Consider the following 19,979-nt stretch of genomic DNA (forward strand, 5'->3'; position numbering starts at 1 on the left):
AGATATACATTCCTATGAAAAAAAGGGCCTCATTGTTCTGTTTTATGCAATCTAGGCAAAGCAGTGGGCTTATTCAATTTTTTTTTCTTTTCCCGAAGTGAAGGGTATTTGCTGTATTAGGTGTAATATTTGGATTTTATCTCCCTGCCCTCTCCTTAAAATGGACCTGGAAAATTGTTGCTGTTGTCAAGGACGAGTCAGGGGTGGACAGAAGGGTTCAACCTAGGTATGGCTCCCTTTCAACTCTGACTTAGTTGTTCATCGCCTAGCATTTTGCACGTTTTTTCCTAAGAAGAAACAAAATGAGGAGCAGAAGAGAAAAGATCACCTCACACTGTGTCCAAATTATGTTAGCTAATCCTTTGGCAGGGAGTAGTTTATTTTGGTTAAAAAAAAAAAAAGATGAGCATGCCAACAAGTAAATTAAAAATAAAAAAAACTACACCAAATTTTTTCCAAGTAATTTTAGCTTGATTTTATGGTTTAAATCTGCATTTCCAACAATCAAAAATAGTCTGTGGGACATATTGCATACGTATGTACACATATAACACACACATTACAATCAAACATAAACAATATATGCAATACTCTGTTGCATGCAGGTGTTCCCAACTTAACAATGGATTGTGTCCTGATAAACCTATTTTAAGTTCAAAATATTAAGATAAAATGCATTGAATATACGGGATTTTCTGTACCCTATGACTTATTGAGTTCACACTGATTGTTTGCTCTGTGCTTCTCTGGGCCACTGGAATTACAGTGCACAGCTACTGCCCAATATGGCAAGCAAGCACCATTTGGACTGTTGCTGGGCTGGGAAAATAATAAGGTTCAAAATTTGAGGTACAGTTCCTACTGAAGACATATTATTTTTTCTCTATCATGAGTTAGAAAACCCTAAGTTGAACTGTTGTAAGTTAAGGAGAATCTGTAAATAAATAAATAAATAAATAAACAGTTTCATATCTTAAAATTCCATGTTTTGAAAGTCCAGTATCGAAACCACTTTTCAGGAAATAAAATTTGCCCATCCAAAATGGCTATTAAAAATTAGACCTGAGCTGTATTAACAAACAACATCAAATGGCATGATATCAAGGAGTGTGCACCAAAACTTAGGTTAATTGAGTAGCTTTGTTGAGAGCATGCGCTTGCTTTTGTGACTTCTTAATAGACATTGAGATATGACAGGGAACAGTTGAGGTGTAGTGTGTCCCAGCACTGAGGGGGTTAAGCTGTGGGAGTTGGTTGAAGTTGCCTGGTAGAACCTTGACACTCATCTAAGTCATTCATCATTAGGAAGTGTTCGACTGCAGTGTCGTCTCTTTCTCATTACCTGCCAGTTACACCAGTACTGGACCACTCAGTCAGAGCACGGGAGAATAACAAAGAGGAGAGGTGATGTTTTATTGTGCCCTAGAGATGGGCTGAAGCAAGTTAGGGAGCTCCAAGGTGTCACTGGGACAAGGCTCTTTACAAGCACCTCAGTATGGTAACAATTCTCAAAGTACAGTGGCAAGCTAGTGTACTCCTTGAAGATGCTCTTCTCTATTTCAGAAAGTGACTTGTATTAAAAGAACTGTAAAATTAAGCCTGGTTTCCTACCCTTTGTTGAAAGTACTTAAATTGGTTAAAGCCCTTAAATGGCAACTTAAGGTTTGTTTGACCATTTCTGAATAGTGCAAGCATAAGTTACACTTCAATTTAATTAAGTGCCCCAGAACTTTCTTTTTCTAGAGAAGCCTAACAAACTTTTAGATACTCTCAAAACAGCGTTGATCATGTCGTTAGTCCCTTCATGATGAAGGGCTGACACTTGATGGACATTAAGGTGTACATTTATTCAAGTACTTCAGCATGTCAGACTTTGAGTTTAGAACACACGGTGTCTTGGTACTCTGTCACCACATATTTTCCCCATTACACAAGGACTTCCTGTGCAGATGACAAAATTCGTTTTTCCAACAAAATTGTTTTCAGCACAGATGTTTTGGTGACTAAGTTTTGTAGGAGCATTTTAATCAAATGCATCTTAAAAGTTTAGACTTTTGAGCAAATATAATCTTTCTTTTTCCTTCTCTTCTTTTTCTTTTCTACAAAACATAAGTTAGGAATCTCAAGTCTCTTTTCCCATAGAAGAGAGATAATGTCCAAATAAATCATTTGAAATGAAAGTATTTCAAATTACCCAGTTATTGTGCCCCAATCCTAGTATGTGATGGTTTATCACAGGTTAATGTTTCAAATAATAGTCATAGCTTCTCTGGTGTGACTGTGGATGGCTATCTTCAGGTCTGCCTTAGTTTCTTCCATGTTACACACTGCACGATGAGCCTTTGTTTTATCTGATCACTCAACATCCTATTCATAAGACTGGTGGACTTGGTATTAAAAATTTGGAAGATATTTTAAAATTGGTGAATTGTAATCTCCCAGCTTTGTATAACTACTCTTTCTCCCTTTCCATTTTTGGACATTTAAATTTGGATTCAGTCATTAATTCATCCTTCTAATCTGAAATCTAGGAAGCTGAGCAAACTATGGATAAGCCAGATATGGAACACATCTGTTGATGAGTAAATACACTGAGGATAGTTACTGTAATGCATTTTAGCTCTTTGGTATAAAACTAGTCAGAGGTGAATATGGGAACAAATATAGCATATGACGTCCCCAGTAGGTATCAACAGAGAACAGAGGGGTGTCATCAAGGTGATGTCAGAAACAGGCAAGCCATGTGAGAACAAATGCCCACTCTTGTAGTCCCTAAGGCTAAGATTTCTTTATTCAGATAAACGCCAGCCCAAATGCAAGCCAGAGTGTGCCAGGGGCAGCAAGGCAGCCAGGCCAGAGAGAATGGCTATTCATGTGTGTGCGGTCCCTTAAGAACCCCCCACGAGTCATCCCGAACACCCCTTAACCACGCCCTGACAGGCATGGTTAAGTACACCTGTACCCGGCCCTTAGGAGACGTGGTTACGATGTCTCCCTACACACTCTGCTATCCCTAGTCAGTTTTTTCTCTCTCATTTTCTGGGAATTCTTTCCAAATGCATCCCATGAGCACAACAGAAAGAAAATGCATACTACATTGCTCTCAAAAGAATGGTTGGTGGTCACCAGACTTGAAAACACTCATCAGATTTGAAGAAACATGCATCTCAGGTCTCACTCTAGGCCAACTAGTCAGAATCTGAAGTTTATCAGTATCTACATAGCTCTTATTAATCATCAAGCCTTAGAAGAATAGAAAAATCCTGGGTGAAAGTTTCATATAGTTCCCAAAGGAATGGATTTAAGTCCTCTGATGTGAAGCTGTTAGATGCAGCATGGAAATCATTCCCTTCTGAAGACCCTCAAAGTCTTCTCAGAGCCTGTTGATCTCAGGATGAACATGTAAAATGATGCAACTATTCTAGTACAGAAGAGAGATGCATCCAGGGTGCCTTTCCATTAAAGAGCTAGCGTGGGTGGGCTTGGTATCCAAATTTTTATAATAGACAAAACAGGTGTATATAATATATATATATATATATATATATGTGTGTGTGTGTGTGTGTGTGTGTGTGTGTGTGTGTGTGTGTGTGTGTGTGTGTGTGTGTGTGTGTGTCCTATCTTCACTCTTCCACATCCACATTACCTGGATCAGAAGGAAACATTTTCATTAAAGCTTGAAATAAAGCAACCTGTCCCCATTGCAGGGGCACAGTGGCACTGTTCAGCCATAAGGCAGACCTTGCCAGGCATGATGGTTTTCTGAGCTATTAACTTGTGCTAGTTTATGTAAGTCACTTCATATTGGACTTTAGGATTTGTGTTAGCCCCAGGGGTAGCTCAATTCTTATGTAACCAATTATAGATGCCACAGGGTAAAGATGTAGTTAAGCCTTTGCTGGACAGTGGTTTCATGGAGCAGAGTCATACTTCTTACTTTATGTGTAGCCTGATTTAACATGATTTAACTTTAGTAAGACCCTCTATTTGGGTGTGTCTGAGAGGAACTTTCTGCAGAATTGAGTACTGTTAGCATTGTTGAACAGCCTGTTTTGTGGGTTGCATTCTTGCTATTGAACTGAGTTTCTCATATACTTTGGATGTCATCCCCTTATCAGGTATGTGCTTTGTCCATGTTTTCTTCCTCTTCACTGGTAGTCATTTCTCTTGTTAACTGTTTTCTTTGTTGTTCTGAGACATTGTAGATCAGTGAAATGTCTTAAAAACTAAAAAATAAATAATCCTACTTTTGAGCAAATATTCAAAGGAATTGAAATTGGTATGCTAAAATTACATTTGTTTGAATGGATGACTGTAGGGGACAGTAACACGGATCATCTATTGTGATCCCGCTATAGATGACCAAATAAAGAAAATGTGGTATGAATGCGCAATGGAATATTATGGAATTAGAGAGTAAAGTGATAGAAACTAGAAGCTAGGGTTGGGGATGAGGATGGAAATAGGAGGATGTCAATCGAAGTCTAGGATGGTGCAATAAAAAGGAGGAGCTTGGGTTCAGGGTTGAGAATGGAGGAAAGTAAGGTGTTGACCAAAGTCTAGTACAGGCTAGAGGAATAGCTGCTGGGAATCTATTATGCTGCATGAAACCACTCTGAATACTGATGTATTGTATAGTTCAAAACTGCTGAAAGAATAGGATTTTTTGTTTTTTGTTTTTTGTTTTTCCAGACAGGGTTTCTCTGTGTAGCTTTGGAGCCTATTCTGGCACTCACTCTGGAGACCAGGCTGGCCTCGAACTCACAGAGATCCGCCTGCCCCTGCCTCCTGAGTGCTGGGATTAAAGGCGTGCTCCACCATCACCTGTTAAGGATTCTTAACTTTCTTTTAGTGCTATGGGATGATTTCAAAGCCTTATATGTCTATTCAACTGCTCTACTAAGCTACAAACCTAGCCTTGAAGAACAGACTTTTGATATTTTCTTCACAAAATTAGTTGCATGTAATAAAGCCTAACTTAGTATCTTTTACAATGTACATATGAGTCAAAACATCACATTGTACCACCATCATATACACAATTACTACTTGTCAATTAAAATACATAGATATATGTATATTAGAAAGCAAGAAATATTGCTGACTACGGAGTGCATTAAGTTACAATGATGCTAAAAAATATCTCGGACGAAGCAGGAACAGTTTAGCTGCTCTTGAACCTCTTTTTTCATACTGTGCTAGAAATGATTGCCCCTAACCCTTCTCAGTCACATGCCCTCAGTGTACACAGAGGTAATATTCACAGACCTTGTCTTAATTTAAATAACTGTCCATTGATACTATAAAATAGTTGGGACAGCTGGCTTAGAGTTATTTGCAGATCGAATGTGCTTCATGGGTGGTAAAGCTGGGGCCATTGCCAGGCATTGGTTGCTCAACTTGTTATTACCTCTTGCCTTTCTGACACATCAGCATTATCTCCTGGCTAGCTCTCAATGCCTATGCGTAGGGGCCACACTGTTGTCTCTTTTGTTGATGCATGAGTGTCTGAATTTCCCTCAGAGCAATGGCATACGTATGACTGCTACTGCCCAACAAAGAGAAGAGAGGAATACAAAGTATATCAACAAACTCTGAGTTAACCTGGACTATTAAAAGTTTAGCTGGGGAACTAGAAAATTTTCCCAGCCGTCAAAGCAGTTGCTGCTCTTGCAGGTTCAATTCTTAAGCAACTCACAGCTATCTGCAGCTCCAGTTCTAGGGATCCAATACCCTCTTCTGGCTTCTGTGGGTACCAGGCACACATGTGCTATACATAGATACATAGATACATAGATACATAGATACATACATACATACATACATACATACATACATATGCACATAAACATTTTTACGCAAGAAAAATATTCATGGAATAAAATAAAAATAATGGATAAAACTTTAAAATAAAAGTTTAGCTGGGTATGGTGCCACACTTAGGAGGCACAGACAAGTGGGTCTCTTGTTCAAGGTCAGCCCAAAATACATACCAAAATCCAGGTCAGGCTGGACTGTTTCATAAGACCAAACAAACAAACAGATTCCCCCAGTAGAGGTCTATTCTTTAAGTTATAGCTTAAGGAAGATAAAAGAGACAGTAAAAACAAGAAAACAAAATTCCAAGAGGTCCCATGGGATTCATGTTTACTTGGCAGTGTGTACTGGATATGTTATCTTACATTTATTTTTATTATTGCCGTGTGTGTGTGTGTGTGTGTGTGTGTGTGTGTGTGTGTGTGTGTGTGATATGTGTGTGTATCCATGTCAAGGTGTGTGTGTATGTGTAGGTCAGCAGATAACTTTGTGGGGTTGGTTCTTTCCTTCTCTTTTATGTGGACTCTGGAGATTGAACTCAGGTCATGAGGCTTTCTTGGCAAGCATTTTTTTTTTACACGCTAAACCATCTCACTGGCTCTGGATATATTATCTTTAGGACATGCTGACAACTATGAATCTTCAACCTTGGAGCAGTATTAAAAACCTTCACCCCTGGAAAGAGCTGGGCTGTGCTTTCATAGCAACAGCACTTTGGCTGAGAGCTCCGTTAAGCAGACTTTGTGAAAATGCAAAGTCACCTGTGTAGCCGTGTGGTGGACAGCCACAAATCTGGGAATTGAGAGGAAAGCTGAAGTCTGTTCTTTGTAGACTGAAATCTTACAGTTCTTACCCTTGAGAGTAGGAGGTCACAGATTTTGACTGCACAGAGACATTCAAAATGAGCTAGGAATGAGAGGATGAACATATCTCTGTGTGCAGATCATCAGGATTTCTCTGGCTAGAACTCTGGACCATGATCAGATACTTATACAATCTTCAAACTTGGGTTCTTTATCTCCAATGTGCATGGTATGCAAGAAGGGCTTATCTTTATCTCTCAGGTGAAGGTGGTGTGTGAAATCCTTAGCATCCAGTACAACAATGGGCTTTCACCCATTCAAAGTGATGCTTAGACTACTGGTCTCTTAGGCAGGTGTGGACCCTGTAAGGCATGCCAGACATTAGAAAAATTACTGGTCTTTAGAAGGTTCAAGGAACCCTCAGTGAAGGGAGGAAATGATGGCATGATGAACTGCCCTAGTACACTAGAAGGAAATTAAGGACACAACAGTAATTACTTTACAGCTACGGTTACTTACCTATTAGAATGGAAGTATATTAATTTGTTTTTATTTTTTTAAATTGGGGCATACTGTGTAGCTGAGGCTGGCCTTAAACTTTATTTTTGGCAACAGAAAATCCAGGCTGGCCTTAAACTTGAAAACCCCCCACCTCCCGTTCCCAAATGCTGAATAACAGGCATGTGCAATGATGTTTGGTCTGTAATTTCAACTTCAGTACATTGAGGAGCATAAATGTGAACCAGGATGAACCAGTCCATTCTCAGATCTGTTCTTACTTGGATAGACACATTCTCAGTTGTGTTTCTAAAAAGGTCTTGTAAAATTTTGTATTTCTTTAGATTACTCTAAAATGAACATTTGTCAAGAAAAACAACAGATATAATAATGCATCAATAATTTTCCTTGGACACAGCAAGCGATCACAGGTGACTGGGAATCAGAATGATCATGTTTGTTTGTTCAGGAAGCATGGAGATTCGTAAGATTTATCCATGCATTCTCCTGGTTGTAACAGCTTAGCCTCAACAGATGATTCATCATGCCCAGATTCTGATATTCCCTTTTCTCCCAATAGACTCTCATTAAATCACAAACATTTGTTAATTTTTTGCCACCAGAAACAATGGTGACTTAGAATTTATGGCCCTCAATTCCAAATTCAAGCTCCTATGATTTTAGTTGTTAAAAAAATGTGTGGAATCTAAAATGGCTGAAAGACACATAAGAAAGTATTCAACATCCTTAGCCATCAGAGAAATGCAAATCAATACAACTCTGAGATACCATCTTACTCCTGTCAGAATGGCTAAAATCAAAAACGCCAATGACAGTTTATGCTGGAGAGGATGCGGAAAAAGAGGAACACTCCTCCACTGCTGGTGGGAGTGCAAACTTGTACAGCCACTTTGGAAATCAGTATGCGACTCCTCAAGAAAATGGGAATGAGTCTACCACAAGATCTGGCAATTCCACTCCTAGGCATGTACCCAAAAGAAACACATTCATACAAAAAGGACATCTGTTCAACCATATTCATAGCAGCATTATTTGTAATAGCCAGAAATAGAAGCATCCTAGATGCCCCTCGGCTGAAGAATGGATAGAGAAAATGTGGTACATTTACACAATGTACTCAACAGAAAAAAAAAATGGAATCTTGAAATTTGCAGGAAAATGGATGGAACTCAAAGAAACCATTCTGAGAGTGGTAACCCAAAAAGACAAACATAATATGTACTCACTCATATATAGATTTTAGACATAGAGTAAGGGAGTACCATCCTACAATCCACACTGCCAGAGATACTAGTAAACAAAGAAGACCCTAAAAGAGACAAACTTTGTCCCCTGGAGAAGGGGAAAGGGTCACCATCCCCTGAGCAAATTGAGAGCATGGGAAGGGGGGGGAGGAAGCTATGAGAGTGAGAAGGGAAGAAAAGGAAGGATGCAGAGGTCATGAGGAAGCAGAAATTTTGAGTCAAGTGTAGATTAGAAGAAAGGACATACGGCAGGTAGGATTTTAGTTAGGGGGGTGGTAGAGGAGGAAGGGAGGGAGAAGGAAACTGGGATCGTCATGTAATTCAATCTTGTTTGTAATTCAAGTTTATAAAAAATAAATATAAAAGACAAAAAAAATAAACGTGTGGTTGGGTCCATAGCTCAGTGGCAACATCCATGAATAGCTTGCCAGTATTGTGTTGGATTGCCAGTATTGGAGGAAAAAGTAAGTCAGAAAACATTAGAGGAGGGATGGGTAGCCCAAGAATAGGTGGAAGTAATGGAGGCATGAACTGCCCTAGTTCTCTGTGGACATCTATACTCAAGTGATTGTGGGAAGGTATTTGAGAATTCGGACATCCTGAGTAAACTGGAAGGTTTGATGTTCATATGATTTGTGATTGTTTGAACATTTGTCATAGTCTCTGTGGAATGCCTATAGATACTTACGTGCTAAGGAAAGTCCTGGAAGATTTCCATGTGACAACTGGCAGAGCTGTGGTTGACTGCACTGCTACATTCATGAAGGGTCCAGATTATCTGAATGTCCCCTTTGCTCATCCTTTTGTGAGGGACTATTTTTATTTGTACTTGGTTACCAGAGACTCTCATGGATACCAGTCCTACACATATGGACATATTGGGTTTTTGTCTCACCTTGCTGCCCAACTCTATATGGCATTGGTTAGGTTACATCTTCTTCAGGAAATTGTCTCTTTGTGGTGCTGTGATGGCCAGAAGATTCTGACTCAAGCACTCAATGCCCTCTGGTGTTATTTCCACATTTCTAAACTTAATAGAAATCAGACAAGGATCCAGATGTATTATTACTTAGTACAATGTGTTTCTTATGGACAGTGATTTGCAAGCCCTGAGAACCTATTATAGAAATTCTCAAATGAACTCCTAGGATGAACACTGTCTCAAAGGGATGATGCTCTGCAGCTCACATGTTTTGTTTGGAATGAAGAAACCATCAAGGGCATTGGAAAAGTGTGTGTGTGTGTGTGTGTGTGTGTGTGTGTGTGTGTGTGTGTGTGTGTGTGTGTGTGTTCCATGTCTAATGCTTTGACAAAAATTTTCAAAATCAAATTCATTTAAAAAACGTTTGAGCTTAGACTTTTACTATCAGCTGCTGATGCTACTATTTTGGTGTCTAAGTATAGTCCAACATAGGTGTCAGCAGCATTGTCTGGAATAGTCAAATCCTTGGGGACCAACAAGAGACCAATGTAATAAGAAACTGGGACTATAAAGTCACTTTTATAAGCTTTCCAGGAGACTTTGTTGTTGGCTAAAGTTTGAGCATGGAAGCTCTCAGAGAAACTTCATAACCACCATCTTACTTGATTCTCATCATCCCGTGAGTGTCACTTGGACTAGTACATTCATTCCCATTCAACACAAAGTGACCATTCAGCTGATATGAGTGACTTGGGATTCTGTAACCATCGGATATTTGTGCTTTATTTCTTGGAACTTCCTGTACAGCATGCAAACATGGAATCAGCATTCTCCTCCACTAAACTCACTCCTTTTACTGCCTATTTGGGAGGATGTCTCATCACCAGTGTTCTTTAAAGTCTTCCAAGACAATTTCCTCATTTATTGTCACTTTGATCAAAAGGATGACTCTGCTTTTGATATGTAGCTCACATATTTTTTAAAGGGGACACAAATGGTAGAATGTGTCTGAGTAAATGCTTTAAAATAGAAATTCAGAAATATAAAAAGGAAGGAAATCTTGAACTTACCCATGGTTTTGTTACTCATTAACATTTGGTTTGTTTAAGTGAGCTATAATTTGCAGAAATGTGGGATCATGGCATACATGTTGCTTTTTGAACTTTTCATTTTAATGTATCTATATAACTTCATTGTACTTGTATGTCTATAAATATTTTTATAATTTTAGCAGCCAGAGTTCTTCAGAGAGATGGGATCAATAAGATCTATCCCCTAATATAGATATCAGTATCATATCTATATATCCATCTATATATGTCTATGTATATATCATTTATCTATCTTTTTCTATATCCATATTTATGATAGAGTCTCATTTTTAGAACTTAGGTTGCAAAATTATGGAGGCACCAAAACCCTAAATCTGCAGACTAAGTAGAAGGCTGGAGACATGATGAAAGGTGATATTAATGTCAAGTTTAAAGGCAGTCAGCTGGGAGCATTTCCTTTTCTTTCTTAGGAAAGATCAGTCATGTTTTAAATCTTCCACAGATGAGATGAGGCTATACAACGTCAGGCAATCTGTTTTACTTAATTCTACTACTACTTTGAATGCTAATTTTATCTGAAAGTACCTTCATCGTAACACCCAGATTCATTTGCCCAAATATCTTGTCACAATGGCCTAGACAAGCTGACACATAAAATTAACTTTTGCAACAGTGCTATCCGCAGTGGTTGTATGTATTTCATTTTCTATATTAATTACACACAGCATAACCAGTACCCCAAATAGTAATTCAGGTTGCTCTCAGGATTTCCACCTGCAGCACTAGCACATCTTTTGTTATTTACTTATTTCTTTTTACAATATAAAATAACACAGTGCAAATCAATTATGTGTTATTTATTTTTTAAAGATTTGAGTTCACAAAGAGGTCTTTTTCTCTTGAACAAAACCCTAGTCTAGGAGAAGGAGCTGTGCCAGGTCTATATTGATTTTCTTCTTTCCATTACAGCCTGTCAGACCATGGGAACTGGCATGATGCTGAGTTCTTGGGCCACCTCCTCAATAGAAGAAGTGGCAGAGGCTGGCCCCGAGGCCCTTCGCTGGATGCAACTCTACATCTACAAAGACCGAGAGGTCAGCAGGCAGTTAGTGAAGCGAGCTGAGAAGATGGGTTACAAGGCCATATTTGTGACTGTGGACACACCTTACCTGGGCAACCGCTTTGATGATGTGCGTAACAGGTTCAAACTGCCGCCACAACTCAGGTATGATCTCACAGTCTCCGAGTGGAGTTTCTCTTTCCCTTTCACGGGCCACCTCCAAAAGCTGCCTTTCCGTTTTCTAGTTTGCAAGTAGATACCGTCGAGAAGTAAATCTCCATAGAGACATTCACCTTAGAACATAGTTAAAAGGATCTCATTGGGAATGATAGGCTCCGTGATCTAGAGAAACCCACTGCCATATATCTGTATAATCTCTAGCAAGTGATATTGCTTGGGGATGTCACATATTTGAACTCTTACAACAGAAAGGATTAATATAGATTTACAAAATTAAAAAGAATTTATTACCAGCATGCATTAAGGCTTTGGGAAATATGAAATAGGATACAGATGAGTTTTGTATAGGCTACAGGGTTTCTTTTTATTGTGATCCTGGTGCCCTATTTCTTCATGGAAATCAAAGAATCACATTCATATTTCAATTTTAGTTGTATTGGGAGCAGACAGATGTAAAGAAGGACAAAACTGTGGAGGAAAAAGAAGTCATGTATTTGATACTTCATCTTCTTACCTCATTTTATGTACCTCCGTAATGTGGTTCACTCACGGATCAAGATTTGGTCATTCACTCACTCATTCATGTTAGCAAAAACCATGCATCACATAATCTAAACTTGAACTCTAACGATTTTATTGGCACATTTTAGCCTATGATTAACTTTTAATGATCCCTCCCTTGTAGCATTTTAGGAGTAGAAGCAGCTTGAGTAAAATCCGGGACCAGTGGAGCTCAGTGAGAAAGGACTTCAGGTTCATTCAGCTATACATGTCTCTCCTCATTGCTTTGTCCTTCCATATTTTATACCAACAGGACCTTTTACAGTTTTCATACCAGTTGTGACAGTCGTGGGACATCTCTTGGGCTATAGGTATCTAAACAGATATGAAACCCTTGTCTTAGTGGCTGACATTTGATGTTGGGTGGCTGTGATGCCTTCCAAGAAGTGCTTCATTCTACAGGGGCTGCTGCTCATTTTGATTACTTGTGACATCCCCAAGCAGCAATTTGTTTGTATTTGGAACAACTAGGGCTTTAAAGATTGAAGAAAGATAACAGGATAAAAACAAAGCATCCTATGTTTGCCTTCTGAAGGAATTCAAAAATGAACAGTTGCAAAGCTCAAGCCAGGTTTCCCCATAGGGAGAAACCAAGTCATATTGGAAATGTGACTTCATACGCATTATAGGCAGTCTTGTGTAAGGATCAAAAAATTGCCATTTCCCATAGCCACCACTATACCTAGGAGACTTTTCAATACCAAGCATAAGATATGCTGTTGTGCTGTCTATCAACTGGTGATGTAATTAATGGGAATGCTTGTCACTCCTAGACAGATTTGGGGACATTATTTCTGTGTGTGGTTCCTCTAGTAAGCTAAAGAAAGGCTTGACAGTAAAGCTGGGCCACAGATCTGATGGGCAGGCTACCCAGATACCACATAAATGTGAAGAGAACAAAAGCAGAAGTTGCAGCTCCTGACATAAACCTAACCTTGCCAGAGTCACCAGAAAGCGAACTATTTACTCCTTCTCTAAAATGCAATCTGCACTCACCTTCTTTTTGTATTTTGACTTGTCTTTTTAGACTTTCTAAAATAATTAGTTTCACACTGTCACAGTTTCCTACAGGAAACTCTTGTTATTTCCCTTTGGTCGTTTGTGAGGGAATAGCCCCTTGCCTCACCTCTTTCCCTAATAGCATGGCTGTTAACAACAGCGATGGTAACAGAACCATGGAGTTTGCTTTGTGCTTCTGGCTATGGGTGGCAAAGGAATGAATGAGTATCTAGTCCTGTGGGTATGAGGACACTGTTATGTATCCAGGCTGGAACCCCTCACTTCTCAGCAAGGAGGTGACTGCATGATGAGCCACAGGCCTGACCCCTCCCCCCTTTTCCTTTGCCCCTGGACTTCTGCCCAGATGATGTGGCGGCCTTGAAACAAAGACCCCTTTCAGTTGCTAGTGTTCACAGGAGTGGCCCTGGGTTTCCAGCTTGTCACAGCTCTGTCTTGAAGACGATCAAATCACGAGCAGCACATCCAGGTTATGGGCAACACAGAACCATCCTGCACACTGGTGGGGCTTGTCCTGAGCGCATCAGGGCAGCACAGCTCTTCTGACCAGCACCTCAGGGACCCACACTGAAGACAGAACATACAAACTAGAGGTCAAGCCTTCTGCTTGAGGCTTCAGTCACCCACTCCCCGCCCCCCCGCAAAGAAAACCCCTCATCTGTTAACAGCTCTATATGAAATCAGTTTCTTTTTGCACTGACCTGACTCATAGAAGGTGAAGCCTGCTTTTCAGAAGTGAGGTTTGGCAAGGGAGGGAGACAGGAAATCCAGGGGAGAATGAGTCGCTAAGCCTGGCTCCTTCCAGCCTTTGCTACTTCCTCTGCCTCGGGTGGAGGGGAGGGCCCTGACTCTTGGCACCCGGGAGCAGAGAGAGTTCAGAGGGTTGGTAATGGCTACTTGGTCTATATGCAAAACATATGCGTGTGTGCACATTAGGACTGGCATGAAACTGAGGCAAAAAGGAAATCCTCCACTCTGGAAGAAGCAGGGGCAAAGCCAGTTCACCAGTCAGATTCTGGAGCCTCGGAGGAGGCAGGGGCCTTTTGTTGTTGTTGTTGGTTTTGTTTTTTTGTTTTTTTTCCATGTTCTGTGGAGATGATTCATTTACCTGAATTAAGATTAGTCTGTCTCCCCTCCCTTCACCCCGCGCCCTGCTTTGCCCACAGTTCCAGAAAGTTTAAAGAAAAGTGACAAGATCAAATAATTGTTAGGAATACACACCGAGGCCAAAGGTGTCCACGCTCAAACCCTCAAGCCTGCTACCTTCCATGGAAAAATGAGCTTGGCAGAGGAGATGGAGCTAAGGACATTGAGACAGGAGACGATGAGGTTTATCACGGTAGACATTATACGCAATGAAGAGTTTTGATTAGGGAAAGGAGTCAGCCAGAGGAGGAGTTGAGGTGATAAAAGGAGAGTTTGGAAGCATGTGTCCAAGAGGCTGGGCTGTCCACTGAGAGAACAAGTGAGGTGATCAATCTATTCTTCTCTAGGCAGGCAGAGGGACATGGATACCTTGAGTTGAGTTCAGTGAGAACCATTTTGGTCTTTCAAATGTAATACATGTGTACCATGAGAAGTTATTTTTTACGTGTGTGGATGTTTTGCTTGCATGTGCATCATAGTGCCCCAGTGAGGTTAAAAAAAAAAAAAAAAAGCTTTTTGTCCTTTGGAACTCGACGGTTGTGAGCTGACATGGAGGTGTCAAGAATCGAAACTGGGTCTTGGAAGAACAGCCCGAACTCTTCTCAGCTAAGCCCTATCTCCAGCCTACAAATTTGCGACACTGGACATTGTGAGACTGCGTTTGTGGTCATGTGTTACAACAGCAATGGTAAAACAAGCATAACTCTATTGAGTTCTTTATTGTAGCTTTGCAGTGAGATCTGCCCTTGTTACCACACTTCAAATGTCCGTGTGAGCCTCTGCCAGTTGCTTTGCTTCCTCTTCTCTCCCCTTGTCCCCCTTTATTGTACTCACATTCCAACAAACTTGACAATTTACACATGCACTGTTTACTTCTGTGATGGATGGAGATCTTTTGCTTTCTTATTTACTGGCATTTACTAAATATCTAGAAAACTGATAGATAGTAGGCGCTTAGCATGTAGTTGTCTAGTCGGCATATAAAAGTTTATTAACACATTTGGGATTTTCCCAATATAAGATAACTAGGAACAAGTTGAACAGGATTACAACTCCAAGTTTGTGGCCTCAGTCTGTCTTTAGGCCACCTGGCCACACTGAGGAGGAAGGGAGCAGGATATGTTCTAACACTTCTTTCCTAACCACAGAAGAAAGGCTAGCCGCCTCTCCTCATCTCACACAAATTGTGAATTTTCTCCTTTCCATACTCTGATGCTATTGTGAACTTACGTGATTTTTATTTTGTTTTACTTTATTTTGGGAGTTTTCAGTGTAGAGATGGGGCTTTATCCTTAGTATTGCATTGTCAAAATTTTGAAATCATATGTTGCCATCGATGCTTATTCTTATTAGTCATACAATTGGTTACTTAAACACACTTACTTTAGTAATTATTATTGTTGCTAGACACTAACTAAAATGAAAAATCAATTTCTATATTAGATTAAAAGCTATATTAAGGGACACCCCAGGAATAACAATTCCCTTACAAAGAGGAAATTTGGTCTCTTTGTGGCATTTATTCGCTCAGGATTCTGAAAATTAAGCTCTAAATAGTTATGTTAATATTCTGGTGTTGTCTTTTTCATGCCTTAACAAAATGAATATCAGAAGCTACTTTAAGAATCTCTCTCTCTCTCTCTCTCTCTCTCTCTCTCTCTCTCTCACACACACACACACACACACACACACACACACACACACGTCATAATCTGAATAAAAATAGCTTTCATGGCAGTTTCTTTCAGAGCCATCCGTAAAACACTCCATCGTGGTTCTCTGTCAAGATATCTGAAAACTTTTTCTTGGCTTCTGGCTTTGAACAAAGTTTAGAGTCACAACAAGGCTTCATTGTGCCCTGAGATTTCTGTAAGGCAACATTCATTCAAGTGTTGATCTGCATTGCACGGTCCAAGAATAACAACAGTTATTTATATAATTTTATCCATGTTTCTGTTTTTTCCTATCCATTTCACCCTTTCACCCACCCCTGCCGAAGCACGGCAGTCTGTTTGGTGTGGGGGCAGGGACACATGCAGATGGTTTCCTTTTTTCTCCTGGTCTGAGGCTGGGATAGATAGATTGCACCTTTTCTTTTAACAATATTTATGTTTGAAATTTAGTATCATTGAAGTAATGGGCTAGGTTTCCCTCCCAAGGATACATTTATTGAACAGAAAGCTTAATTCAATTCAAATTAAGGATACCACAGAAGACCCAGGACTGTGACATATTGTACAACCCCAAGTGTCTTGACAAATGGGAAGCTCATATAATTCATCAAAAGTCAACAACTAGATGGACATCATGCATTTGGGGTGTTTTATGTCTTTATGTCCATAAATCTGCAGGAATATGTGCAGTCCTACTGAGAAAACTGACATTGCTACAATGACTAGAACAGGCTTGTTTGAAATTGAAAGTCCATATCTATGGGATGGTCTATGCACTCTAACTACTCCATCAGTGATTTTAGCTGAAATGCTCTAAAGTATAAACTAAGTATCAACCAATTTTGTATAAAAAGAGGGTCTGAAATAATGAAAAAGAATTCCTAGCTATTCCCATCTGTAGACATGTAGTTTCGGTTATGGCTCCAGGATCCTTTCCATATTCAGTGGCAGAGCTGGTGGAGGGCAAATGAGCTGGGACTAATCCATACATGACACATAGCTGTGTTGTTACCCATAAGAAGAATGACTAGTAGGTCAGTTCAAGTGTGTAGGAGAGCAAGCTGAGTTTTGGCTACTCACAAGAAGACTTTCAATTGATTAGTTTGTAAGTAAATTTGGAGGCTGTGCACTGCTAACTTACATGGAAGATGCCATTGCCAATCCGCATTGTCAGCGATCCATGTGGTGTGATTAGAACTGCAAGCAGAATGAAAGTTGCCTTTGGCTTGGGAGACTGTCCAAACATAGCCAAGAATGGCATGTTAGGGCAAGAAAAAGGATATCAAGTATAGGGTGATACAGAAGTTGAGTCTTGGTCATGAGTTAGACAACCACTTGGTCAAACTAAATCAATATGGCAGACTAGGAGACGGCAACAGCTTAGTGTTGGCATGTCTTGGCTGTGACTCCCTGGGAAGAAAATGGAGCCATTGGCCAAGTGTAAGTTGATCGTTCAGAAGGTGAAGACTGTTATCATATAGGGAAGTGGGTGGAGGAGAGGAAATGGGGGATTTTTGCAAAGACAGATAAAACAGTGGGCCACTGAAGTGCCTAATCCTGTGGGAACATTCTGGGGACACATGCACACTACATCTCAGAGTGAGTCTACCCACGGGTGCAGGGGTTGACACTTCCAGTTTGCTGGGTGGTAATGAAAGCACAGCAGCAAGAAAGAAAAGATGGTGGTTGGTGATCATCTGAAAGCCTAGGCCCTTGTCAACGTTCTCTGGAAGATCAGAGTTTGAGGCAGTAACAGGCAACAGGCAGCAGGAGGGAAAGGCAAGACTCCTGTGCTGAGAACCACTTCCTGATTCCCCATCAATGCCCACTCAAATAATGCCCCTAGCTGGTTTTATTCTTGGGCATCTCATTCTACACTTGGGTTACTATTGTCTATATAAAATGAGAATCATGGTGGTGATTCAATGTTAAAGTCTAAAAGATTTTAAGGGAAGAAATATATAAATACAATTATATAAAAGGCCTTTGTAAACCATAAGGCACTGTGCAAATGGTTTCTATTATGCTGAATTTTCATAGCTGACTGAAAATAGCATCCAGTCTATTGTCTGTGGCTGTAAACTGGCTTAAACAGGAAATGTTTGAACATGGCTACACATTGATCCTTAAGATTGATTTGTCTGAATAAACACACAAATGTAAATTAAGCTTTAGGTGGTCTGTTGAAATCACATGGCCACAGTTAGAACACACTCCTACATGAAACCCTAGAAAAATTTGCAGACAACCAACCCATGGGTGACTGAGTAACTTATCAGACAGGGGACATTTTTCCCCCTTATTTTCACCAAGTCAGATAGAAGCTGTCTCTAATTTCCATTTTATGATCTATTCTAGGATGAAAAACTTTGAAACCAATGATTTGGCATTTTCTCCTAAGGGGAATTTTGGAGACAACAGTGGGCTTGCTGAATATGTGACACAAGCCATAGACCCATCTCTCAGCTGGGACGACATTAAATGGCTCAGACGATTGACATCACTGCCTATTGTTGTAAAGGGCATTTTGAGAGGTTTGTCATTTCTCTACTTTGCTACAAACTGATTTTATGATCATTTCTGGATATGGTCACGGCAGCTTTTTAGAGAGAATAATTGAAAGGAAAAATGATATTACAAATTGAATGATGTTTCAGCTCCAAATTCTCTCTTTCTTTCAAAACATTTACTATTATTTGTGTATGTACATATGCCTTCATGTCTATTTGTAGCTTGTGATCACTTTCCCTAAGGCTGTCCCCTTCATCCCCCAGCATCACCACCTTTCTTCTTGTCCATATGTATCATCTGGTTCATTTATATTTTGCATATAATAGATAAAGTGTTACTAGGTAAAATGCTCATTGCTTTCAATGAGTCTACCTAATGAGAAAGCTCAAAATGCGAGATCAAGAGAGTAGTGTTTGAAAGGAAGTTATTCATACATGTAAAGTTTATACTGTCTAGTTTTTCTGTAACTGTTTATTTCACTTATTTATCAAACAAAAAATCATCTCTATGACAACAACTGTATCAAGTATCACATATGCTCAGCCTGGATTGAGGAAGAGCTGAAGCGGTTCTGAGAAGCCAAGTTCTCATTGACTCACAGGTTTTTACCCAAAAGCCAGATGGACAGACAGGGAACATTTATTTTCTCTTTTCTTTTCTTTTTACCAGAAGAGCAGAGATTATACTTTTAGGAATGTGAAACTATGGGTAGCTGGGAAGTTCTTGAAGAAGCATCCAACCTTACTGCCATTTTAAGAATTGCATTTTATTGAATGCAAATTGGAATGCAAGATGCAATCTGTTGCTGTGGTTAAACTCTGCCCTGAGAGAACATTAACAAAGCCCCAAGCATGTGCTTCAGACAGGATTTGGTTTTCACTAGAGCTCACGCTAACAAACAAATAGCATGTATGAGCAAAGGGATAAAACTTCTAAGAGTTTCTTCTATTTTTTTTTCAACTGATTCTTTTTTACTTTCTTTATGAGTTTTTGTTTTGAAGAAACTATTCTCTAATTAGCTCTTTTCACATATTCTAGGTTAAGAAGTTCCTAAAGAATATTATTTCTTTATCCTTGGGTTATTTTCAAAAGTGTTGACATGTATCTAAAATATTTTAGTTCTTAAGCTTATGCAAGTTACGGTAGCCTCAAGTGTTTGAGGTTAGCTCTCATGGATTTGAATTTGCCTTTGGTAATATAGTAAGGAGTGTAATATACGATCATGACAGCCCTTGATGCTATTACCTGCTCACCATTGTCTTTCTTAAACACCCAACTTATTTAAGGACCAAAGCACACGAATGGAATGTTACATCATGTTCTCTGAGGATTAGTGAGAATATCAAAGGTTTGTAAATATTTTGCCAAGCTAGGCCATTTTGACCCTTTAAATAGCTTTTGGGTCTTGGTTATAAAATAAATAATTTAATTAAAAAGTAAAATGCAAAATCATGGACAGATTTCACAAGCCATT

The 19,979-nt window shown here is 39.6% G+C and overlaps 1 protein-coding gene across 3 annotated transcripts in view; it reads left to right on the forward strand.

The window, feature by feature from the left end:
• The window catches only part of Hao1 (hydroxyacid oxidase 1), a 95,291-nt gene that overhangs the window by 14,514 nt on the left and 60,798 nt on the right, over positions 1–19,979 (forward strand). For all 3 annotated transcript variants that reach the window (XR_004770472.1, XR_004770471.1, XM_027421694.2), the window contains 2 exons: positions 11,327–11,582; positions 18,353–18,528. Coding sequence is in view for 1 of the 3 variants with exons in the window: in XM_027421694.2 (XP_027277495.1) it covers positions 11,327–11,582; positions 18,353–18,528 (432 nt within the window). In the remaining 2 variants the exon portion in view is untranslated. The remainder of the gene's footprint in view (positions 1–11,326; positions 11,583–18,352; positions 18,529–19,979) is intronic.

The sequence above is a fragment of the Cricetulus griseus genome, chromosome 6 (genome assembly GCF_003668045.3).
Source record: "Cricetulus griseus strain 17A/GY chromosome 6, alternate assembly CriGri-PICRH-1.0, whole genome shotgun sequence".
In the NCBI taxonomy this organism is placed as follows: Eukaryota; Metazoa; Chordata; class Mammalia; order Rodentia; family Cricetidae; genus Cricetulus; species Cricetulus griseus.